Source organism: Hylobates moloch, unplaced genomic scaffold (assembly GCF_009828535.3).
Source record: "Hylobates moloch isolate HMO894 unplaced genomic scaffold, HMol_V3 SCAFFOLD_5, whole genome shotgun sequence".
NCBI classification, from domain to species: domain Eukaryota; kingdom Metazoa; phylum Chordata; class Mammalia; order Primates; family Hylobatidae; genus Hylobates; species Hylobates moloch.
Genome location: NW_026652280.1, coordinates 86,550,086 through 86,573,938, shown reverse-complemented (window position 1 = coordinate 86,573,938; position 23,853 = coordinate 86,550,086). Strand labels below are relative to the sequence as shown.

Here is a 23,853-nt window from a genome sequence, read left to right as displayed (position 1 = left end):
GAAGTGAATGTTGCAGTAAGCCAAAGTCGCGCCACTGCACTCCAGCCTGGGCGACAGAGCAAAACTCTCTCTCAAAAAAAAAAAAAAAAAAAAAGCGAATTATGGGACTTGTAAGAAAATATTAATTTAGCATGCCCCAAGGACCACAGTGCGCTGGGAATTCAGCCGTAGCTGTCTTTGAGTGTGGTCAGCAGCCTGGGGGCCACAGAGACCCACGAAGAAGGGGGGTCCTCCGTGAATGCGAGGTCCAGTTCTTGAACCAGCCTGTTTTATCTCTTGAGCCTCAGTTTCCTTTCCTGCACTTCGAGCAGTTAACCCTCAATGCCTAGCAGCCGGTTATTAACATGTTCACAACACCCTCCACCCAGGGAGGGGTGGGAAAGTCTGTTCGGCTTTTGAAAGAGAAAAACAACTTCCACAGCCCTTCCGGCCCCACATCGTCTGAACAGGGCTGGGCACCTCCTCTGGGGCGTGACCAAGTTGGTCACGCCCCGACAGACCCCGCCCCCATCCCATCGCCGAGGCCCCGCCCCCCGTGCCGCCGCGCCTCACGTCCAGCGGGGGCGCTAGAGCGCGGGGGACTGGGCGGGGCGGGCCCGGGAGGCCCGGAGGCGGGGCCGCGGGCCGGGGGCGGACTGGGGCGGGCGGAAGGAGAGCCAGGCCGGAAGGAGGCTGCCGGAGGGCGGGAGGCAGGAGCGGGCCAGGAGCTGCTGGGCTGGAGCGGCGGCGCCGCCATGTCCGACAGCGAGAAGCTCAACCTGGACTCGATCATCGGGCGCCTGCTGGAAGGTTGGTCGGGGCGGGGGAGGCCCGCGTCCGCCGCGCCCCGGCCTCCTGCCCGGCCCGGAAGTGGCGCGCGGGCGGGCCCCCGGGGCCAGCTTAGACTGGGCGGGGACGGACCGCGAGGTTCCGTGGCCTCAGCTGCCCCCCCCGCGGACGCGCCTGAGAGGTCCGGGGCCAGCTCCGAGGCGCGGAGCAGCCCCCTCTCCCGGGCTGGGGGCGCACGGGTTGCCTGGGCTCTTGGGGCGAGGGAGAAACCCGGGAAGCCCGGTCCAGGAAGGGGTCCTGCGCTGTGAGGTTTTGGGTGGCAGCCCCCTGCGCACGACAGTCACGTCCCGAGGCGCTGAGGGTAGCTGGGGGCTTCCCCTGGGAGGCTTCACAGCTGCCTGTGGGCAAGGAGGGGCCGAGGAGGCCTAGGCGCCCCCGTAGGTATCCATGGGGCCACCCGTGTCGCCCACCCTCCTCCTGTCAGGGTCCAGGGTCCTGACACCCCATTGCGCCCCCAGTGCAGGGCTCGCGGCCTGGCAAGAATGTACAGCTGACAGAGAACGAGATCCGCGGTCTGTGCCTGAAATCCCGGGAGATTTTCCTGAGCCAGCCCATTCTTCTGGAGCTGGAGGCACCCCTCAAGATCTGCGGTGAGCCCCCAGCCCAGGTCCCCTTGCCTTCCTAAAAGTGGCACTGGACCCCACAGAGTTCCTGGAGCCCTCCTCCCTTGAGCCCAGTCCTGGCCCTGGGTTCAGGTCTAGACCCTGCATCTAGCTTACCCGGTTCCCTGGGTCACAGGTGACATACACGGCCAGTACTACGACCTTCTGCGACTATTTGAGTATGGCGGTTTCCCTCCCGAGAGCAACTACCTCTTTCTGGGGGACTATGTGGACAGAGGCAAGCAGTCCTTGGAGACCATCTGCCTGCTGCTGGCCTATAAGATCAAGTACCCCGAGAACTTCTTCCTGCTCCGTGGGAACCACGAGTGTGCCAGCATCAACCGCATCTATGGTTTCTACGATGAGTGTGAGTGGTCTGAGCATCTGGGGCTGCCTGGGTCCTGAACTGCACTCCTTGCCATTCAATGGGACCTTCACATTGGCCTGATATCTGACAGACACTTGCTAGACTATGCGCTCCACGAAGGCAGGGCCCAGGTCCGTTCTCGTGCCTGCCCTGCCCCTCCTGGCATGGGGTCTGGGGAATGGTTGCTGACTGAAGGGCTGCCCGGATTCTAGTGCTTTCCCCCAGGGCCCTGCCTGGTGACACTCCCCCTACATTTGCTACTAAGCACTTAGGATGTTTGCAGATGGGCTCTGCTGTCCAGAAGCTGAGATAAACCAGACCTGGACCTGGCCCGGCTTGCTGGTGGGGGCATTCGAGGAGAGACAACCCTGAGGCTGGTCCAGATTGGAACTCAGTTTCCAGTGGACTCGGTGCTTTAGAATTACTTCTGGCAGGCCGAGGCGGGAAGATCACTTGGACCCAGAAGCTCCCAAGTTACAGTGAGCTATGATCTTGCCACTGCACTCCAGCCTGGGTGACAGAGCAAGACCCTGTTTCTTTACTTTTTTGAGACGGAGTTTCACTGTTGTTGCCTAGGCTAGAGTGCAATGGCGTGATCTCGGCTCACCACAACCTCTGTCTCCCGGGTTCAAGCGATTCTCCTGCCTCAGCCTCCCAAGTAGCTGGGATTACAGGCATGCACCACCACGCCTGGCTGATTTTTTTGTATTTTAGTAGAGACGGGGTTTCTCCATGTTGGTCAGGCTGGTCTCAAACTTCTGACCTCAGGTGATCCGCCCGCCTCGGCCTCCCAAAGTGCTGGGATTACAGGTGTTAGCCACCGTGCCCGGCCAGATCCTGTTTCTTTAAATTAAAAATTAAAAAGTAACTAGATTGCTCCTGGAAGGCTGACAGGCGGCTGGGGTGGGGGGTGGTTTGCATCGGTGCCTGACTCTCTCCTCCCAGCTGCGGCTGAATAACCCAGGGACCTCGGCTGAGGGTGGGGTAGGCAGGCACCTCACAGCTACCTCCCCCTGGGCAGGCAAGAGACGCTACAACATCAAACTGTGGAAAACCTTCACTGACTGCTTCAATTGCCTGCCCATCGCGGCCATAGTGGACGAAAAGATCTTCTGCTGCCATGGAGGTGAGGGAGGGGATGGCTGGAGAGGAGCCCTGGCCGCATCCCCTGGCACCCGGCAGCTCTCCTTAGGTCTCATCTGGGAAGCCACTCCTTCCAGGAAGTGTTTCCCAAACCCCACTGCGCTGGGCTGCACTCACTTCCTTGACGCGCGTCCTACATGGGGTGGGCTTGTCTCCTTTCTCCAGGGAGCTCTGTGCTCCTGAGGGCAGGGGTGCCTTTGTGCCTGTTTGGGAGCTTGAAAAAGCTGAGGGGAAGGGGATGACTTCTGCCTGTCTAGGCGCCCAGGAGACCAGTGGCGGGACCAGGAGGGTGGTGGGAAAGGTGAGGCTCATTGGCCAAGGCTTCCTGGAGGGAGGATGTCCTTGTTTGAGGAAGTGACCTTCCCCCTGGCCCCCCAGGCCTGTCCCCGGACCTGCAGTCCATGGAGCAGATTCGGCGGATCATGCGGCCCACAGACGTGCCTGACCAGGGCCTGCTGTGTGACCTGCTGTGGTCTGACCCTGACAAGGACGTGCAGGGCTGGGGCGAGAACGACCGTGGCGTCTCTTTTACCTTTGGAGCCGAGGTGGTGGCCAAGTTCCTCCACAAGCACGACTTGGACCTCATCTGCCGAGCACACCAGGTGGGCTGGTGGCTCCGGCCTGCGGCGGGGAAAGGGGAGGGCAGTGCCTGCGCTCGGGACTGACTGCTCCCATCCTCGCCCAGGTGGTAGAAGATGGCTACGAGTTCTTTGCCAAGCGGCAGCTGGTGACACTTTTCTCAGCTCCCAACTACTGTGGCGAGTTTGACAACGCTGGCGCCATGATGAGCGTGGACGAGACCCTCATGTGCTCCTTCCAGGTGAGTGTGGGGAGGAAAGGAACCGCTAGGCCCTGTGGCTCAGCCCCATGAGCCTGACCAAGCCTGTCTCTTTTAGATCCTCAAGCCCGCCGACAAGAACAAGGGGAAGTACGGGCAGTTCAGTGGCCTGAACCCTGGAGGCCGACCCATCACCCCACCCCGCAATTCCGCCAAAGCCAAGAAATAGCCCCCGCGCACCACCCTGTGCCCCAGATGATGGATTGATTGTACAGAAATCATGCTGCCATGCTGGGGGGGGGGGTCACCCGGCCCCTCAGGCCCACCTGTCACGGGGAACATGGAGCCTTGGTGTATTTTTCTTTTTTTTTTAATGAATCAATAGCAGCGTCCAGTCCCCCAGGGCTGCTTCCTGCCTGCACCTGCGGTGACTGTGAGCAGAATCCTGGGGCTGAGGCTGCAGCTCAGGGCAACGGCAGGCCAGGTCGTGGGTCTCCAGCCGTGCTTGGCCTCAGGGCTGGCAGCCGGATCCTGGGGCAACCCATCTGGTCTCTTGAATAAAGGTCAAAGCTGGATTCTCGCCATGGCCTCCGTCTCGCGTCTAAAGCACTGCCTGGCAGCTCTTCTGCACAGAGCCGCTTGGGAGGCTGGCCACCGGGCCCCAGCCAGGGCAACCCCAGCCACACACTCGGGTCCGAGGCTCTTAGAATTCGAAGTCAGCGCCAAAGAGTATCAGTAAAGCAGGAAAAACTGTCAGCTCCACGAGGGTCCCAGATGCATGCCCAAGACTTCAGGAAGGAACAGGTCATGATTGGCAGAGAAGCTGGATCACCAGGGGCCAGCAGCACCTACTGTGACATTTTCCTTAGGAAGGTGAGCCTGAGGGAGACAGGATTCCAGCCTTGGCCAGCTGGAGTAGAGCCTGAGACTCAATGGGAAATAAGAGGTAGGAACGTCAGTAGTTCAGGGCCAAGTCTGGAAAATCATGATTGGCTGGGGGTTGTGGGGAGATAACAGGGCCCAGGCCCGACTGCTGTGGGACAGTTTTACAGTGACAGCCAGCTGGGGCCTGCGAGAGGCAGTGAGACAGCTCAGCTCCAGCACGCCCACCTTTCTGATCCCCAGGGCTGAGACCCAGCTCTGCCACTGGCTGGGGCTTCATCTAGTCCAAGGCCTCTGGGTACAGGCTTCAGGTTCTTGGTTCAGCCTTCGCCCTCACTGTCTTCAGCCAGCACAGGGCTGGGGCCCTGGGGGGAGCGTACAGGGGCCAGGATGGAGCCGAAGAACAGTGAGCGGAACTGGAAAGAGAACAAGTGAGTTCTGGAGGCTGCTCCCTTCCCTACCTCCCACCCCTGCCTCTACCTCCAGTCCCTACCTTCTTGGGTGGGGGAGTCCCAGGCACTGTACTGGGCTCAGCCTCATCTTCCTCCTCGGAGTGGGGGCCAGGGCTCTTGGGGGGCTGGGGGCCAGGTGAAAGGGAAATGGAGGGCAGTGCCCGCGAGCCCTCATTGCCTATAGTGGTTTCCATGGCGATCATGTAAGAGTCAATGTCGTCATTGGCAAAGTCGTCTGGGTGGGGTACGCTGTAGGCAGAATCGGAGTATCAGAGAGGAGCAGGGAGGGGATTGGGGGAGCAGAGGCAGGGCCCCACCTTGGAGGGCTCCAAGGGAGCTTTGGGGCCCCCTGACCACTGGAGATCTCTTGGTTTTATGACTTCCTGATTTGGCTGGAGAGGAGAGAATGCAGGGGTTAAGTGGTGGCTTCCTGGAGGGGGTGGGCCAGGAATCTTTGATCAGAATTCAGGTAGGGGCCTGAGGGAGGCATCCTGGGGGCTACTTTAGCTCAGCTAGGGGAGAGGAGCAGCAAGTCCTGTGAACTGGGCCACATGGGGCCCAAGCCCCTACCTTCCCAGGGGACAGGAGCTGGAGAGCACAGGAGCCCAGGGACAGGCTGGGCCAGGGGCCAGCCCCAACTTCCTGTGCTGAAAGTGCACTGGGCCGTCCTCCCCAGCCCACCTGCCCTTCCAGCCACCTGCTTCCCCCAGCCCAGGCAGCTCCTGCCTCCCAGCAGCCCTTTCCCTCCTTGGCCTGGGAAGAGGCTCAGAGGGGAGGCCTCAGCCAGAGAAGGAAGCCGGCAGGGCCTTGGGGGTGCTTCCCTGGGTGGGAGGGGTCTCTGAGTACAGCTAACCAAGAAGGCTGAGTCTGCAGGGCTGGCAGCTGTGAGCACCATAGGGGTAGGGGCTGGGGCCTGACAGAGAGAGGAGGAGTGGGAGGGAAGGGGCGGGAGAGAACACATTGCGGGGAGGTGCAGAAGCTAGGAGTTGCAGTCTCAGGCTGGAGTGCACAGACATGGAGAGAGGAGGAGTTGGGGGGAGGTGCCCTCACCTGTGAGCCTGGAGCTGAGGCACTGGCTGGTGATGCTCTGGGGAGCCCAGGTCCTGGGAGTGCGAGTCGGTGTCTGAGAGTGTGGCCAAGACAAAGTGGCCGTCCAGCAAAGAGTCCTTGATGGTGAAGATGGCAGGCCTGGGCAGGGGAGGGGGCCCCAAGCTAGGTCATCCCATTCAGCTCCTGGCATCCCAGAGCCCTTCCCTGTCCCAAGGCTGGGAATTACCTGCCTGGAGCATCAAAATGAATGCTAAGATTCAAGTTCGCTGACTCTGCAAAGCTCAGGAGCCCCTGGGAGGAAAGAGGTAGCAGGTGAGGCCCCGGGCTGGGCTGAGCTGGGCAGGGAGGACAGGACGGCGAGCGCCTGGGGGGAACCTCACCCGGAATTCCTTGAGGCAGAAAGTGATGGACACCCCTTCCTGGGCCTGCAGCTGCTGGAAATCCTCCTCTCCAAGGCACATCTCGGTCACCATGGCTTTGGCAGTGCTGTCTGTTGGGGAAGAACAGGAGAAACCTGGGCCCCGCCCCTCTCCCACCTGCCGCTCTGCTGTCCCAGGCCACGTCCAGCCCCCTCACCTGCCTCCTCCTCGTGGTAGCTGCGCAGGATGACCCTGCGGCCACGGCCAATGCCCAGCGTCACTTCAGCCAGCGCAGGAGGGAAGGGCAGAACAGCCTCCCCCAGAACCCTGTGAACAGGGCGGAGCATTACCCCAAATGCTTGGCCCTGCCCAGGGCCTTGCTCTCAGAGGACCTGAGGTGGGGGTGACACATGCACATGCATGCATGTGCGCAGGCCTAGCGCACCGTGGATGAGGCCCAGAGAAGGTGGCAGGGAGGGGGCTGGTTGCAGTGGTCGCTCAAACCTGGCAGGCAGCACTTGACCATGCAGAGCGAGGAGAGAGCCCAGAAGCAGGACATGGCACTCACACCAACCGACAAACCCAGCCTTCAGAAAGAGCCCTGAAATCCTTATTCTCTAAGGATACCCATTGCTATACAGATGAAATCACATCTGGAAATTGCTTCAAGTCAAGTGGGGACGGGAGCTGCGTCTGCTTTTACATATATTTGAAATTATTCATGAGACAGACAGTGCTTGCTTCGGCAGCACATACACTAAAACTGAAACATGCAAAAGATTAGCAAGTCCCCTGCGCAAGGATTAAAAAAACAGTGGCCGGGCGCTCACGCCTGTAATCCCAGCACTTTGGGAGGCCGAAGCAGTGGATCACTTGAGGTCAGGAGTTCAAGACCAGCTTGGCCAACATGGTGAAACCTTGTCTCTACTAAAAATACAAAAATTAGCCCGGCGTGGTGGTGCATGCCTGTAATCCCAGCTACTCGGGAGGCTGAGGCAGGAGAATCGCTTGAATCCGGGAGGCAGAGATTGCAGTGAGCCAAGATTGCACTACTTCACTCCGGCCTGGGTGACAGAGCGAGACTCCATCTCAAAACAAATAAAACGAGAGAAACAATTGCTCATTTTTTAAAAAAGAGACTGGGTGCAGTGGCTGACGCCTGTAACCCCAGGACTTTGGGAGGCTGAGGCGGGCAGATCACCTGAGGTCGGGAGTTCAAGACCAGCCTGACCAACATGGAGAAACCCTGTCTGTACTAAAAATACAAAAAAATTAGCTGGGCATGGTGGCGCATGCCTGTAATCTCAGCTACTCAGGAGGCTGAGGCAGGAGAAATCACTTGAATCGGGAGGCGGAGGTTGTGGTGAGCCGAGATTGTGCCATTGCCTGGGCAACAAGAGCGAGACTCTGTCTCAAAAAAAAAAAAAAAACACCACCCTAAATGCAGACCAAGGAATTGGCCCCCGTCTCTCACTACCCAAAAGAGCTCTGAGCAGTGCTGGCTCAAGAGAACCTGGGGAAACAGATGTCAGGACCCAAAGGGACCTTCAGTCACCCTGGGAAATGAGCAGGACCTTGGGCCACTTGAATGCAAGCAGTGACCAGCATGGGGCAGGGGGAGAGCCCACTCCTCTCTGAGCTAGTCCTCGCCAGGGACATTTGCTTCCACTGGAGTCCCTGTTTCCCTGGCCCTAGACAGCCCCCGGTGCTCAGACTGCCCAGAACAGCTCCACCCCATAGCTGATTATTCAGCCTCCCTCCAGCCTCCTGCCCTGGCCTTAGGGACTCCTCGATCCTGGGCAGTCAGGAAAAGAGGCTGCCGTTGAATGGGGAACACCTCTGGAAGGATGCCCAGGCCGGAGAAGGGGTCTGAGCCTCTGAGCCACAGGTTATGGGCAGACCTTCAAGGTTACTCAAGCCAGACGAGATTTGGTGGCAGGCCAGAAATGTGCTCCCTAGAGGAGGAATTGGAATGGGTTTGAGCAGCCAGCAAGTCAAGTCAGACCTTTGGGATGGAGAATGCAGGCTCCTAACAGTGAGGAGAATGGAGCAAGGAGGCGCCTGCCCCTCCTCCATGCCACCGTCTGCCTTTAAAGAGCCAGGCAAGGACCTGAGCACATAGCGGGCCATGGGATGCTTTTGAGGTTCACAGAAACTCTGTAGGGAAAATGAAGGAGGTACCTTCTAAAATCAACCCCTTGGGGCCCCAAAGAAGGAAGAGAGAGACCCAGGGCTGAACTGAGGGCAGGGGTGTGCTCACCGTGCTGGGGCGCGGAGCATGTGGGGGCACGAGGCTGGGTCGAAGACGGCCTGCAGGGACTCACAGTCCTGGAAGGACAGGTTGTGAGTCTTCCGCACCCCTGGATGGGCGATAGGGTCTCAGTGGGCCTCGCCGACCTCCCTGCTGAGGCACCCCTTGGCTGGCTGGCTGCCCACTCACCGAACTTGCAATGCAGCTGGACCACCAGGCGGCTGCTCCGGCCGTTCAGGGAGATGCAGCATTTTTCCACCGTCTTCTCCAGCGTGGCCAGTGAGCGGAAGACAGACAGGAAGGACTGCATGGGATAAGACAGCTCAGCCTAGTAACGCATCTCTGCGACAAGCTCTCCTGTCCCATGTAGGCCCACACCCACATGGGCCCAGCATGTAACTCTGGGAAAAGGGCTCCCACATCACGCGGGGCACTGGCATCCTTCTAGGCCTCATCCAGGCTCTTCCTTATGCTTGGAATGCCTTGAAAGACCTGCTTACCTTTTACCTTTTTTTGTTTTTTTTTTTTTTTTTGAGATGGAATCTTGCTCTGTCACCCAGGCTGGAGTGCAGTGGTGCCAGCTCAGCTCACTGCAACCTCCGCCTCCAGGGTTCAAGCAATTCTCCTGCCTCAGCCTCCCAAGCAGCTGGGATTACAGGTGCGTGCCATCACACCCAGCTAATTTTTGTATTTTTAGTAGAGATGGGGTTTTGCCATGTTGGCCAGGCTGGTCTCGAACTCCTGACCTCGTGATCCGCCTGCCTCGGCCTCCCAAAGTGCTGGGATTACAAGCATGAGCCACCGCGCCCAGCCAAAAGACCTGCTTACCTTTCTTGACGAACTTGAGCGTCACCACCCTCTCAGGTCCCCGCTGTGATGCTTTTACCATGGCCCTCCCTGTGTTTTGCATGGATTGGGCTTGCACGTGTCTCTCTCCCCACTTAGCATCTACTGAGTACCCCAGGGCAGAGGCACAGCTGGTGGAGATTCCTGGGGTGGGGCAGTGCCACTGCTGAGGGAAGGGCCTCACCTTCATCAGGATCTTACAGCGCAGCAGGTCCTGACCAGGGGTGGCTGCCTGGTATTGCTGGAAGAAGAGCGGGGCAAAGAGAAAGCAGGCATAGGCAGAGCGGGAGGAGTTCACCGTCCGGAGGGAGAGCTGGGCCACGAAGAGCAGGAAGAGGGACGTGGTCAGGGGGCAGCCACAGACCCAGCCCTCTGGCTGCTTCTGCTCACACACTTGCCCTATCGTCCTCCCGCTCCGCCACCACCTGCTGAAAAACCCTCCTTCCCCATGAAGCCTTCAGAGTCGGCCCCGGCGCTGCTGCCGCAGAGGAGGGGTCGCACACCCAGGCCTTCCCCGAGTTTCTGTAAGTGCACGTCACCCCCTGGGAGCTCGCAGGAGGGCAGCTTTCCTCAATTCACACACCCGCCTGGGAAGATGACAGGCGCCAGGCTAAGAAACTGAAACTCTGCCGACAAATCTGCCAGCGGTCATCCCGCCTACTGGGGGCGAGACTCGAGTCCAGGTTACCCGCTCCCGGCTGGAGTCCCACCCGCCCCCCACACCCTAGCCCCTCACTCCGTCCTCCAAGGGTTCCAGGTAGAGCTCGTCCCCGATGCGGGACAGGGAGTGGACGGCCTTGCCGAGCACTGCGGGGAGGAGAGCGGAAGGGGGTTAGGCTGGCGGCTCCGCGGCTCCTGCACCGCCGCTGCCAGGCCGACCTGCACTCACCCTTCACGTTGCCGCCCGTGACCAGGCACTTCATGCTGCCCCAGCGATCCGCCAGCGGCCAACACTGCCCAGCTCTCCGCGACCTCCGGGTCCGGGGTCCCTTCCCGCGCACCGCCCCTGCCGGCCCCGCCCCCGCCTCCCCATTGGTCCACGTGCAGGCGCCTCCATCATGTGAGAAAAACGTTCACAGGCTCCGCCGTCACATGACGGCGCACGTTGCCCGGGGGTGTCACGTGACCGGGGAGCCCGCGGCGCCCGCCAGCCAGCTGCTCCTGGCTACCCCGGCACACCTCGGCCTTCCGTGCCCCTGGAGATCGGGGCGTTCCGCGGGCCGCGCACCGGATCGCGAAGGTCAGAGAGGACGCAGCTCTGGGGCGCGAGGTCCCTGTGCAGTGGACCGAGTGCTGGACTCGAAGTCGGAGTGTGGGGGCGAGCTCTCTGGGGTCACCCACTTAGTAGAGTTCCCCGGCGTCTGTCGGGGGATACAGGGTGCAAGCAAGACCATCGCACCCACTCTGGGCTGGACACTCGGACTCCAGCAGCAATCCCCAACTCTAGAAAGAGGTCAAAGCAGCTTGCTTGCAGCAGCCAGGAGTGGGAGGTGGCTGCTCTTTCTGGCTTCGAGGATCCTTTAAGGAAAAACGGCAGTTTCTCCAGGCAGAAAGGGGTAGAACGGTGCCTCTGGCAGAGGGAAGAACAAGAGTAAATGCTCAGCAGTGTGGGCTCCGCCCCCTGGAGAGGGGAGTAGGTCTGTGAGTCTCAGAGAGGCGTAGGGGCCGCCAGATGATGAGGGGCACTGCTGGGACGCTCCGGAAACTGGAAACGTTTTACAAGGGTAGATAGTGGTTATGTGCCTTTTTTTTTTTTTTTTGAGACATTCTTGCTCTGTCACCCAGGCTGGAGTGCAGTGGCGCGAACACGGCTCACTGCCGCCTGGAACTCCTGGGCTCAAGGGATCCTCCCACCTCAGTCTCCTGAGTATCTGGGACCACAGGCACACCCACCACGCCCGGATTTTTTTTTTTTTTTTTTTTTAGAGACGGAGTCTTGCCATGTTTCCCAGGCCGGTCTCAACTGTGGGTTTGAAGCTATCTTTCCGCCTTGGCCTCTCAAAGTGGAGTGAGCCACTGCACCGGCCTGTTTTTTGTTTTTGTGGGGGGGGGGGGGGGGTTTGTTTGTTTGTTTTTTTTGAGATAGAGTCTTGCTCTGTCGCCCAGGCTGGAGTACAGTAGCACGATCACGCCTCCCAGGTTCAAGCGATTCTCCTGCCTCAGCCTCCCAAGTAGCTGGGATTACAGGCGCCTGCCACAACGCCTGGCTAATTTTTGTATTTTAGTAGAGACGGGTTTCGCCATGTTGGCCAGGCTGGTCTGGAACTCCTGACCTCAAGTGATCTGCCTGCCTCAGCCTCCCAAAGTGCTGGGATTATAAGCATGGGCCACCGCGCCCAGCCCTGGGCCTGTATTTTTAAAAGACCCCAGACTGGCCGGGCACGGTGGCTTATGCCTGTAATCCTACCACTTTGGGAGGCCGAGGCGGGCGGATCACGAGGTCAAGAGATCCAGGCCATTCTGGCCAACATGATGAAACCCCGTCTCTACTAAAAGTACAAAAAGTAGCCGGGCATGTTGGCACGTGCCTGTAGTCCCAGCTACTCTGGAGGCTGAGGCAGGAGAATTGCTTGAACCCGGAGGCGGAGGTTGCAGTGAGCCTAGATCGCGCCACTGCACTCTAGCCTGGCAATAGAGCCAGACTGCATCTCAAAAAAACAAAACAAAACAAAAACCCAGACTGTGTGCCAGGTGGAGATGCATCAGCTGGAAGGTCTTCCCTTTCCCCTGGGCTTCCGGGTCCACGTGTGTAAAATATAAGGGAGTCCTGGAGAAACTCACTGACCCCTACTCTCCCCACAGTACCAAGGCTCTGGTGGTTCTTGGTAGGGCCCAGGGCATCCCTGTGTTCCTGTAGGGCCTGCCTGTGCCTTGCCCCTCAGGTCCTGTGGTAGTGCAGAAGATATGTTTGTCTCTGCGACCCTTGCTCTCCAGACCCACTTTCAAATGAGTTGAATTGATACATAATAATTGTACACATTTGGATACATGCATACACTTTGTTTCTTCCTCTGCTTCCGTTCTGCTCCCCTCCTCACCAGCCCTTGCCCCTTCCGTGGAGCCCTGGGGGAGGAGGTTACTTTTCCCTTCCCCTTCCCCGGGGATCCATGGAAATAGTGCCCTCTGTCCCTGGGCATCCGGCTCAGTATGCTGGGAGTCATCCTTGACCTCATGCTCGCCCTCACCCCTACAAAATCTTTCAGTTAAGTCCTGACCACTCTGCCTCCCAAACAGGTGGCAACTTTGCCCTCCTCTTCCATCTCTAAGGCCTAGGCCGCCATCCTCTCACCTGGATGACTGTAACAGCTCTCAATGGTCTCCTGCCTCCACCCTGCCCCCTCCAGGCCACTCTCCATACAGCACCAAAGTGACCCTCCTAAAATGTCCTTTGTGTCATGTCTCTCTCGTGTTTGCACACTCCAGTGGTTGCCATAAAATCCAAACTCTGCCCTGAACCTGCAGGAGCCGCCCCCACCCATTTCTCCACGTGTCGCCTCCCCTTGATCACCTGCACAGCCATGCCAACCCTGTGGGCTCCCTGAACCCTCCACTTCCTCTTCCACCTGGGGATCTTAGCACATCCTTAGCTGTCCCCACCACTTGGCATCGTCTTACCCCTTCTAACGTGGCGGTGCTTCTCTTCCTCCAGGCTCAGTGCAGTCTTTTCTGCCCCCACCAGCACCCCATTACGCTCTAGCTAGACCCTGTTTTAGCCACAGCACTTATCACATTATTTCATACACGTGTTTGCCTGTTTAACATATGTCTTCCTCACTAGTGTGTCTGCCTCACAAGGGCAGGAACCATGTCTGGTTTTTTGTTTTTTGTTTTTTCTGAAGACAGAGTCTTGCTCTGTTGCCCAGGCTGGAGGGCAGTGGCGCCATCTCGGCTCACTGTAACCTCCGCCTCTGGGGTTCAAGCAATTCTTGTGCCTCAGCCTCCCAAGTACCTGGGAATACAGGCGTGTGCCACCACGCCCGGCTAATTTTTGTATTTTTATTAGAGATGGGGTTTTGCCATGTTGGCCAGGCTGGTCTCAAACTCCTGACCTCAACTGATCTGCCCGTCTCAGCCTTCCAAAGTGCTGGGATTACAGGCGTGAGCCACTGCACCCTGCCTTGGCTTTGTTTTGTTTTGTTTTGTTTGTTAAGATGGGGTCTTGCTTTGTCACCCAGGCTGGAGTGTAGTGGCACGATCATGGTTCACTGCAGCCTCAACTTCCCAGGCTCAAGCGATCCTTCCACCTCAACCTCCCAAGTAACTGGGGCTACCAGCGCGTGCCACTACAGCCAGCTAATTTTTTAAATTTTTGTTAGAGACAAGGTCTCCTTCTGTTGCCCAGGCTGGTGTTGAACTCCTGGGCTCAGGCGATCCTCCTGCCTTAGCCTCCCATAGTGCTAGGATTACAGGCGTGAGCCACCACACCCAGCATCCATGTCTGTTTTGTTTGTTGCTGTATGTACCTCACACAGGGTCTGGCACTCAGTAAATAATGAATAAATAGGTGTTACATTTAAAAATGTGTAAACCAGCTGGGCGCGGCGGCTCGTGCTTAATCCCAGCACTTTGGGAGGCGGAGGCACCTGGATCACTTGAGCCCAGGAGGTGGAGATTGCAGTGAGCTGAGACAGCGCCACTGCACTGCAGCCTGGGTAAGAGAGCCAGACCCTTTCTGAAAAAAAAAAAAAAAAAAAAAAGAATAGGCCGAGCACGATGGTTCACGCCTGTAATCCCAGCACTTTGGGAGGCCGGGGCAGGTGGATCACCTGAGGCGAGGAGTTTAAGACCAGCCTGGCCGACATGGTGAAAACCCATCTCTACTAATAATACAAAAATTAGCCAGGCATGGTGGCACGTGCCTGTAATCCCAGCTACTCAGGAGGCTGAGGCAGGAGAATCGCTAGAACCTGGGAGGTGGAGGTTGCAGTGAGCCAAGATCGTGCCACTGCACTCCAGCCTGGGCGACAGAGTGAGATTCCGTCTCAAAAAATGAATGAATGAATGAATGAATCTCTATAAACCATTCCTGTTGACAAAGGGCATGGAAAAATAAGCAAACAAACAAATAAATAAATCAGTGTAAGCCAAATGCAGCTGAGATGTCTCTAAGTCACCCTTAGCACAGTGCTGAGAGAAACATCGGACTTCCAGCCCTCCACCCACAGTCGCATCTCTCCCTGCTTGACAGTTGTCCCCATGCTCTCAGCCTCATCCTGCACTCTGGACCCCTCCCCCACCACGTGTAAACCAGGACCGCCTTCCTACCTCTGCCTCGTACTCATTACCTGAGCGGCCGCCTGGAATAAGGGTAGATGCCGAAGCTCCATGAAGGCAAGGGAGGGAGAGGCTGTGAATCTTCACACAGTCCTGTTTCTGCCCCTGACACCTATGGGGTTATGGGGTCCTATGGCCTTGAGGACCCTAGGCAGAAGAGAAGGGACACATACGCTTTTTTTCATACGTTTCATATCTGTCTTCTCCACTAGTGTGTCCACCTCACAAGGGCAGGAACCATGTCTGCCCTTTATATCAGCCAGGGGCAGGTGTGAGCCACTGCCCCCAGCTGACATACACTCTTTCGACTCGTATTGAGCATTTTTCAGTCACCCCTTGCCAAAAGTTAGAACTCGTTGGAACTTTCTGAAGGGCTTAGAACAGCAAGAAGCCTAGAGCGAGAAGTCGGGAGCTGTAGTAGGATGTGTCCCTGCCCCGCTGTGTGATTTGTGCAAATCCCTCCCTGTCTTGGCTGCTTCCTCATCTGTATGATGTGATGGTGGGGGCTGGGGAGAGTAGGAGGTACTCACTGAGGTCCCTTCCAACCTTGACATGCTGTGATCCTGAAGGGGCCCCGAGGCTCCCCTATGCCCCTCATCCACCCCAGCTTGGGGGAGAAGCTGTCCTGCCTCCCCCCACCCTCTGGCCCCTGGGCTATGGGGCTGGAAAGTAGCTTTCCAATCTGAGCCAAGGATCCCTTCCAGGCCTGCATTTGGCATATCCAGTAACCCACCTCAGGTGTAGAAAGGGGGGCACACAGGGGGATAAGGAGCTGGGAGCGACCAGGAACCCTGTGTGTGGGTGAAAGATAGGTACTGGAACCCCAAGAGGACCTGGGGTCTGTGCTGAAAGTCAAGGACCTGGATGCAGCTTCAGCCCTACTCAGATGGCATCAGGCCCTTGTCTGAGCCTCAGTTTTTTCCTGAATAAAATGAGGGCCATTCAATGAGATGCTCTCTCAGGAGCTTTTTTTTTTTTTTTTTGAGACAGGGCCTTATTCTGTCACCTGGGCTGGAGTGCAGTGGCATGATCCTGGCTCACTGCAGCCTCAACCTCCTGGGCTCAATGATCCTCCTACCTCAGCCTCCCGAGTAGCTTGGACTACAGGTGCATGCCACCACGCCCAGCTAATTTTTTAGCCAGGATTCTTTCAAACACCAAATTTTTAGCTGGGCATGCTGGCTCATACCTGTAATCTCAGCATTTTGAGAGGCTGAGGAGGGAGGATTGCTTGAACCCAGGAGTTAGAGATGAGCCTGGGCAACATAGTGAGACCCTGTCTCTATAATGAAGAAAATAAAAAAATTTCAAAAACACCAAATTTTTGGTCTTTGGCATACCCCCATTAGCGGTGGCCTCCTATAAGCAGGTGGGCATGTAAGTATGTGTGACTGTGTTGGGGAGCAGATATGGAATGGAAGCTTGAGACCCTGGTGCTCACTCATTCATTCATTCAACATATCCTGGATGCACTTTTTTAACTATGGGAAAGACAGCACAGGACAAAAATCCTGGCCGGATGCGGTGGCTCACACCTGTAATCCCAGCACTTTTGGGAGGCCAGTGTAGGCAGATCGCTTGAGTCCAGGAGTTCGAGACCAGCCTAGGCAACATGGTTTCTACCAAAAATACAAAAATTAGCCAGGCATGGTGGCACATGCCTATAGTCCCAGCTATTCAGGAGGCTGAGGTGGGAGGATACCTTGAACTTGGGAGGCAGAGGCTGCAGTGAGCTGCGATCGTACCACTGCACTCCAGCCTGGGCGACAGAGTGAAATCCTGTAGTATGCAAGAACATGGTGGGTGTTATGAAAAAAAAGAAAACCCAGAGAGGGAGAAAGGAGTGTCAGGGGAGAAGGGCTTCTATTCTAACTAGCACAGCCAGGTTGGCCTCACTGAGAAGTCGCCATTTGAGCAAAGACCTGCAGGAGGCAAGAGAGTGGGCAGTGCAGATGTCCGGGAAGGAGCGCTGTGGTAGAGGGAATGGCCAGTGCCAAGTCTCTGAGCAGAAGTGTGGGTGGTTGGTACCTTCTGCAGAGTCCGGTCTCCTGAGCTGGGGAGGGCGGGAGTCTAGTGGGGGAAGACTGAGATTAGCCAAAGAATCATCAAGGTAAATATGAAATTATGCCTTTGAGAAGGATCAGGAATGATGATGATGTGGGCTCTGCGAATATGTCCCTGGGAAGACCTGGTCAGGGGCACGAGGGAGAGCTTCCTGGAGGAAGAAACAGTCTGAGAGGGGTGAGGTTAGAGCACGGGTTGGCCAGGAAGGCACAGTTGCTGAGAAGCCATTGGTGGGGCTCCTTTGCCAGGCACTGCTCCGTCCCACCATGGGATGCCCCATGCAGCCCTCCTTACACACACAGGAGCACAGACGGGATTACTCGTGGCGGCGTTTTTCCAGATCGGGGTAACTAAAAGTCGGAAAGGGCAGAGGAATAGAGGAGTTTAGGGTTTGGGAGTTTACTCTGGCTTGTCTTCATCTCATCATGCACACACAGGGACTGGCATTTGTATGGTTACTGTGGGGTAACCAGGCAGGCAAGGCAGCTCTGAGCTGGCGGGGCACCTGCCCTGCTTGTAATGAGTTTGTGGCATTCCAAGTGCTGCCAGCCCCCCAGCCAAGCTCTGCCCCTGCCTTTCTTGTTCCCTGGCATTTCTCCCAGAAATCAGAATGATGCTTGGCACAGAGCAGTGGTGTAATAAGTCTGTGCTGAATGACTGAAGAGTACGGAATTCAGAGAGGTTTCAGGACTTGAACCCACAATTGTCTGTTGAGGTTGAGAATGCAGTTGTGGATGCCAGCCCGTGTAGGTCTGAATCCGGCCTAGCCGCAATCTCCATCACTTAACAAGTTGTGCAAAAATGGACAAGTTGCTTATATTCTCCAAGCCTGTTTCCACCTCAAAGGGCTGTTGTGAGGAGTAACTTAATACGCAGCTCTTAGAATCTGCTGTTAGCACTGCTGGGACGATGATTGCTACGTCCTGCCCCACCAGCTCGAGTCATCCTTACAGTAGCCTTGGGCCGGAACTGGAGACAAAACAAACCATCAGCTTGGACAAAGCCAGAGTGAATCTACACAAGGAACCCAAGAGGAAAGTGTCCCAAGGAAATATTACAGAGAAAAGGCCTGGTGTCCAGAACCTGGAAAATATTCAGAAGACTCTTGGCCAGGCACGGTGGCTCACACCTGTAATCTCAGCACTTTGGGAGGCCAAGGTAGGCAGATTGCTTGAGGTCAGGAGTTGAAGACCAGCCTGGCCAACGTGGTGAAACCCCGTCTCTACTAAAAAAAAAAATACAAAAATTAGCCGGGCGTGGTGGCACACACCTGTAATTCCAGCTGCTCAGGAGGCTGAGGCAGGAGAATCACTGTTTTTTTTTTTTTTTGAGACAGAGTCTCGCTCTGTCGCCCAGTCTGGAGTGCAGTGGCACGATCTTGGCTCACTGCAAGCTCCGCCTCTTGGGTTCACGCCATTCTCCTGCCTCAGCCTCTTGAGTAGCTGGGACTACAGGCGCCAGCCACTACGCCCGGCAAATTTTTTGTATTTTTAGTAGAGATGGGGTTTCACTGTGGTCTCGATCTCCTGACCTCGTGATCCGCCCGCCTCGGCCTCCCAAAGTGCTGGGATTACAGGCGTGAGTCACCGCGCCCGGCCAGGAGAATCACTTTAACCTGGGAGATGGAGGCTGCAGTGAGCCGAGATCCCTCCACTGCACTCCAGCCTGGGCAACAGGGCAAGATTCCATCTCAAAAAAAAAAAAAAAAGAAGACTCTTGGTTAAGGTCAGAAGAGTCAGCCCATGGGGAAGAGGCTCCGGAGAGACGCTGCTGCTGCTGCTGCCTCCAGCGGCACCGCGTGCTGGCCCCATGACTCTGGGCCCTCCAAGTCCTCTGCCTGGAGAGGAGAGTGTGAGCCCTTGCCTTCCTCCCAAGCTGCTGGAGCCTGGCATGAGATAATGGATGTGCCCACACTGCCAGGCACTGTGCACAGATGAGAGACCAGGTCTTTTGAGTCTGCAGGGCTGGAGGTGGAGGGGAGATGGGATGATTTTTTTTTTTTTTTTTGAGACAGTCTCCCTCTGTCGCCCAGGCTGGAGTGCAGTGGCGCGATCTCAACTCACGATCAGCTCCGCCTCCCGGGTTCACGCCATTCTCCTGCCTCAGCCTCCTGAGTAGCTGGGACTACAGGCACCTGCCACCATGCCTGGCTAATTTTTTGTATTTTTTAGTAAAGATGGGGTTTCACCGTGTTAGCCAGGATGGTCTCGATCTCCTGACCTCGTGATCCGCCAACCTCGGCCTCCCAAAGTGCTGAGATTACAGGCGTGAGCCACCGCACCCGGCCGGGATAAATTTTTTTAAACCCACAGTGAGGATGGGAAGGGAGAAGTTCAGGCTTGTTCACCAAAACCTGGCACACTGGAATTACAGGCCCCCTTGGAGCGCAAGTGAGGTAAGTTTAGGACAAATCAAAGGCAGTGTGCTTCACCCAGCAGGGGAGGACACTGATGGAACTCATTACCCCAAGATGTCGTCTCAGCTGGAAATAGAAACAGCTTCGCAAAAGATTTAGATACATCCATGGATGATGGCTCTATTCATGGGTCAGAAGGGGAAGGAGGCTGTTTGAGGCCTGTCCCCCAGGGCAGGCATCAGGGAGGTGGCCTGGTCTCCCTGGGACCCCCCCTTTGCACTTCTGTTAGAGGCAGGTTTCTGGCAACATGGACCCCAAGAGGCAACGTGGAGTCCCTTAAGTTAGAGCCTGGCCTGTGTCCCTGGCCTTTTCTTCAACCTCCCCAATACTCAGCATCCACTGTCTGGGAGAGAGAAGGTGCCACCAGCTTCAGGGAAAGCATCCCGGCTGGGCTGTCCCCTAAGAGACCGGCAGAGGGAGACAGACACCATGTCCAGTCCCAGCTTCGGCAACAGAGACCTTGCTGATCCGCCTTGGGCAGGCCTCTGTGGGGGCAGTTTTGTGCTCATGTTGTGCCGGGTGGGACAGAAGGGGACAAAGAGGGCATCCTTCCAGGCTGAGACAGGCTTATTACTGGGGAGATGGGGGCAAGGAGGAGATTTTTGGGAACTAGGGGCAGGGTGAGGAGGAGGCTACTAATTAAGAGCCGGGTGGCTCCAGAGCCAGGCTGCCTGCCTGTGTAACTTGGAAAAGTTATATAACTCTGTGCCTCAGTTTACCCATGGTAAAATGGCAACTACAACAGCACTGGCCTCAGGAGGGCCATGTGAGATTGCGTGCCATATTCAAATGCTTCACTGCAGTGCCAGAGAATTGGGAAGAGCTCAGTAAATGGGAGCAATAGCCTACACCGTGGGGAGATCAGAGGTCTCCCCCGTCTCCTTAGAGCTCTGGAGCTTGCAAAGCCCTTTTACTTTATTATCTCATCTGGGCCTCACCGAACCCTGGAGGTTTGGTGAGGCTAAGAGGCTCACTTTTTTTTTTTTTTGGAGATGGGGTCTCACTCTGTCACCCAGGCTGGAGTGCAGTGGCTCAATAGCTCACTGCAGCCTTGAACTCCTGGGCTCAAGCAATCCTCTCACCTCAGCCTCCCAAGTAGATAGGACTACAGGTGTGTGCCACCATGCCTGGCTAATTTTGGGGGGAAGTAGGGGGGATCTTGCTATGTTGCCCAGGCAGGTCACTTATAAGTGGTAGATCTGGGCTTTCTGATGCTAAAGAATCCAGGGATCTTTCTCAAGTTCCCTGCTGAGCTGGAGGCTGGAGGAGGCCTGCTCCAGGTGCCCTTGTCTGCACTGAGCCTCCTGGCAGGCCGCCCATATCTTTAGTTGGTTATTGAAGTTATCTTGCCCTCTGTCCCACCAGTTCCCGAGTCCCTGGCAGGCAGGCTGTGTTTCTCTGTAGGTCCACACCATTCAGCAAGGCATATATAGCAGGGGCTTCCAAAAGCTTTTGGGAGGTGACGGGATTCCGTGGGTCTGAATGCCAGCTCCTGTCCTGGTTCCAGGCCAGGTGTGGCCCCCAACTTTTTGCTGCTCAAATTCTCCCTGCCGCATCTCCAAAATCTCCCCTAACGTCTCCCTCTTCTGACCTCTCCTTTCTTTCTTTCTTTTTTTTTTTTTTGAGACGGAGTCTCGCTCTGTCACCCAGGCTGGAGTGCAGTGGCGCAATCTCGGCTCACTGCAAGCTCCGCCTCCCGGGTTCACGCCATTCTCCTGCCTCAGCCTCTCCGAGTAGCTGGGACTACAGGCGCCCACCACCACGCCCGGCTAAGTTTTTGTATTTTTTAGTAGAGACGGGGTTTCACCGTGGTCTCGATCTCCTGACCTCGTGATCCGCCCGCCTCGGCCTCCCAAAGTGCTGGGATTACAAGCGTGAGCCACCGCGCCCAGCTCTGCCCTCTCCTTTCTCTGCATTACAGCCCTTTGTATATCTCCTTAAGTTCCTGTTTCATTTTGAAATTTTGCAACAGCCAAAGGCTGAAACGGAAATATGTACAGAGTGCTCTGTTAAGGACCACAAGGTGGGAGTCAGAAAGATGGCTGTGGGTGCTAGAAAGTGGGTGAGCTCAAATCAGCCGGGCATGATGGTAGATGCCTGCATCCCAGCTACTCGGGAGGCTGAGGCGGGAGAATAGCTTGAACCCAGGAGGGGGAGGTTGCATTGAGCAGAGATCACGCCATTGGACTCCAGCCTGGGTGACAGAGAGAGACTCTGTCTCAAAAAAAAAAAAAAAAAAAAAAAGAAGAAAAAAAGAAAGTGGTTGAGCTCTTCCTAGACCTAAACCACCCATGTCTTCTAGACAGCCTGAAAGCCTAGCACGGGACTGGGTCACGACTGCTTGGTTTCTCTCATGCCTTCAGAGCTGATTGTGCCCTGAGATTCCACCCTTTCCACCTCCAGCCCTCTTCAACCCGCTGAAGTCCTACAAGAATCTCTCGGGGACAAAAGAGGAGAGAGATGAGACGGGTCCTTAGAGAGCACTAATAACACAAAGTGGAGAGCAGCAAGGGCCCTGGAGAGTGAAGTCTGTGGTGGGGAGCAGAGCTGGGGTGATAGTGACAGGCTTCAGGAAGAAGGCAGAAGAACAAAGGGTCTAGATGAGTAGCCATGGGGAGCTCGCCACGGGCAGCTGCATTTTGGGTAGAGAGGACACCATTAGCAAAGACAGAGCGATACAGTTTGAGGGGTAGGTAACAAGATTCTTTAACATTATTGGCTGGGCGAGGTGGCTCACGCCTGTAATCCCAGCACTTTGGGAGGCTGAAGCAGGCAGATTGCTTGAGATCAGGAGTTTGAGACCAGCTTGAGCTACATGGCAAAACCCTGTTTCTACAAAGAAATACAAAAAAATTGGCCGGGAGTGGTGGCTCATGCCTGTAATCCCAGCACTTTGGGAGGCCTAGGCGGGCGGATCACCTGAGGTCAGGAGTTCGAGACCAGCCTGGCCAGCATGATGAAACCCCGTCTCTATCAAAAATACAAAAATTAGCAGGTGCCTGTAATCCCAGCTATTCAGGATGGTGAGGCAGGAGAATTGCTTGAACCTGGGAAGTGGAGGTTGCAGTGAGCCGAGATCGCACCATTGCACTCCAGCCTGGGCAATAGAGCAAGACTCTGTCTAAAAAAAAAAAAAAAAAAGAAAGAAAAGAAAAAAGAAAAAAAAAATACAAAAAATTAGCCAGTCGGCTGGGCGCGGTGGCTCACGCTTGTAATCCCAGCACTTTGGGAGGCCGAGGCGGGCGGATCACGAGGTCAGGAGATCGAGACCACGGTGAAACCCCGTCTCTACTAAAAAATACAAAAACTTAGCCGGGCGTGGTGGTGGGCGCCTGTAGTCCCAGCTACTCGGAGAGGCTGAGGCAGGAGAATGGCGTGAACCCGGGAGGCAAAGCTTGCAGTGAGCCGAGATTGTGCCACTGCACTCCAGCCTGGGCGACAGAGCGAGACTCCGTCTCAAAAAAAAAAAAAAAAAAAATTAGCCAGTCATGGTGATATCCATCTGTAGCTATTGAGGAGGCTGAGGTGGGAGGATCGCTTGAGCCTGGGAAGTCAAGGCTGCAGTGAGCCATGATCATGCCACTGCACTCCAGCCTGGACTCTGTCTCAAAAACAAACAAATAAATAAATAAATAAATAAATAAAACATCATTGATTGCTTCTAAGTGCCAGCAATTTGACTTATATTCACTCAGTTGTCCCTCATTCGGTTTTACATGCAGAAAACAGAGGTGTGGAGGGTTAGAGACTTGGTGGGGGTCACACAGCTGGTGGAGGCAGAGCAGGCACTCTCCCAGGGGTGCTGGAATGGAGGCCCGTGAGATGGGACTTCCCATCACTGGGATGGCCCCAGGGAAGGTGGTGTCCATCCTTTGACCCCGGGGGCTCCTAGAGCAGGAGCCCAGACAGTCTGGAGAAAGCTGGGAGAAGCCTGACTGAGGGGAGGACAGCGGGGTAAGAGGGGAGGAGAGCTCGGGAGGAGCCGGCATGACTCAGCAGGGCAGGATAAAGATCTTGCAGCCCAGGGAGAGGCAACCCCACTCGGCTGCCAGGGGAGACGGAGTCACAGAGCCCGCGGCATGGGCTGGCCAGGGCAATGGAACATCCTGGGAGAACAGCGGGGAAAGCTCCTGGTGGGTGAGGGAGGAGTGGAGCACCTGGGGTTATCCCTTCTGCCCTGCCCTCCACACACCCATCACCCAGACACCCTGGCAGATCAGGAGGCAGCGCCCAGCTAGGGCAGGAGAGGGACAGGCAGAAGGCCCTGTTCCTCTCAGCTTCTCTCTGGCTTCCCTGGGAAGCAGGGGGTGTTGGGGGGAGTCTTTTGGGAAGCCTGAGCTGGGTCAGGTGTGGGTGGGGACCCAAGGCAGGGTAGGGCCACTGCTGACGTCAGAAGAGGCCCTCTGCCTCCGGGTTTCCGCTGACATCACAGCCAGCTTAGGGTGAGGCAGGGCCCTCTGGGCTCCTGCCTACTGGAGGGCAAGGGAAAGTGTGTGCATGCACACACATACACACACATACATACACACACACACACACAC

The 23,853-nt window shown here is 56.4% G+C and overlaps 2 protein-coding genes across 8 annotated transcripts; one reads left to right on the top strand and one right to left on the bottom strand.

The window, feature by feature from the left end:
- The first annotated feature begins 632 nt into the window (after positions 1 to 632).
- PPP1CA (protein phosphatase 1 catalytic subunit alpha) lies at positions 633 to 4,298 on the top strand. The gene is made up of 7 exons (XM_032153631.2): positions 633 to 789; positions 1,287 to 1,418; positions 1,567 to 1,797; positions 2,819 to 2,923; positions 3,319 to 3,542; positions 3,626 to 3,760; positions 3,837 to 4,298. The coding sequence occupies exons 1-7, from the start codon at positions 735 to 737 to the stop codon at positions 3,945 to 3,947; spliced, it is 993 nt and encodes a 330-aa protein (XP_032009522.1). The 5' UTR covers positions 633 to 734; the 3' UTR covers positions 3,948 to 4,298.
- On the bottom strand, positions 4,076 to 10,818 carry RAD9A (RAD9 checkpoint clamp component A). Of its 7 annotated transcripts, none has more exons than XR_009213574.1 (12): positions 10,448 to 10,817; positions 10,295 to 10,365; positions 9,743 to 9,871; positions 8,902 to 9,016; positions 8,722 to 8,821; positions 6,679 to 6,788; positions 6,483 to 6,616; positions 6,329 to 6,393; positions 6,103 to 6,240; positions 5,094 to 5,301; positions 4,829 to 5,016; positions 4,076 to 4,640 (listed from the first exon to the last, which is right to left on the bottom strand). XR_009213574.1 is itself a non-coding variant. In XM_032153638.2 (11 exons), the coding sequence occupies exons 1-11, from the start codon at positions 10,479 to 10,481 to the stop codon at positions 4,921 to 4,923; spliced, it is 1,158 nt and encodes a 385-aa protein (XP_032009529.1). In that variant the 5' UTR covers positions 10,482 to 10,818; the 3' UTR covers positions 4,076 to 4,920. The 7 variants fall into 7 exon arrangements, 5 of the variants coding, with proteins under 5 accessions (XP_032009529.1, XP_032009527.1, XP_032009528.1 ...); XR_009213575.1 differs by having other exon boundaries at positions 4,076 to 4,597; XM_032153638.2 differs by having other exon boundaries at positions 4,076 to 5,016; positions 8,902 to 8,974; positions 10,448 to 10,818.
- Positions 10,819 to 23,853: the final 13,035 nt, after the last annotated feature.

Bases quoted from the DNA above. Each gene is read 5' to 3' on its own strand.
- RAD9A (XM_032153636.2), bottom strand. From the start codon at position 10,481: ATGAAGTGCCTGGTCACGGGCGGCAACGTGAAGG. The intron at 9,017-9,742 runs GTGAGGCCCTTC...TATCCCATGCAG, and splicing joins GCTGTAAGATCCTGATGAAG to TCCTTCCTGTCTGTCTTCCG. The intron at 5,017-5,093 runs GTAGGGACTGGA...TTCTCTTTCCAG, and splicing joins GGACTCCCCCACCCAAGAAG to TTCCGCTCACTGTTCTTCGG.
- PPP1CA (XM_032153631.2), top strand. From the start codon at position 735: ATGTCCGACAGCGAGAAGCTCAACCTGGACTCGATCATCGGGCGCCTG. The intron at 790-1,286 runs GTTGGTCGGGGC...TTGCGCCCCCAG, and splicing joins CATCGGGCGCCTGCTGGAAG to TGCAGGGCTCGCGGCCTGGC. The intron at 3,543-3,625 runs GTGGGCTGGTGG...ATCCTCGCCCAG, and splicing joins TCATCTGCCGAGCACACCAG to GTGGTAGAAGATGGCTACGA.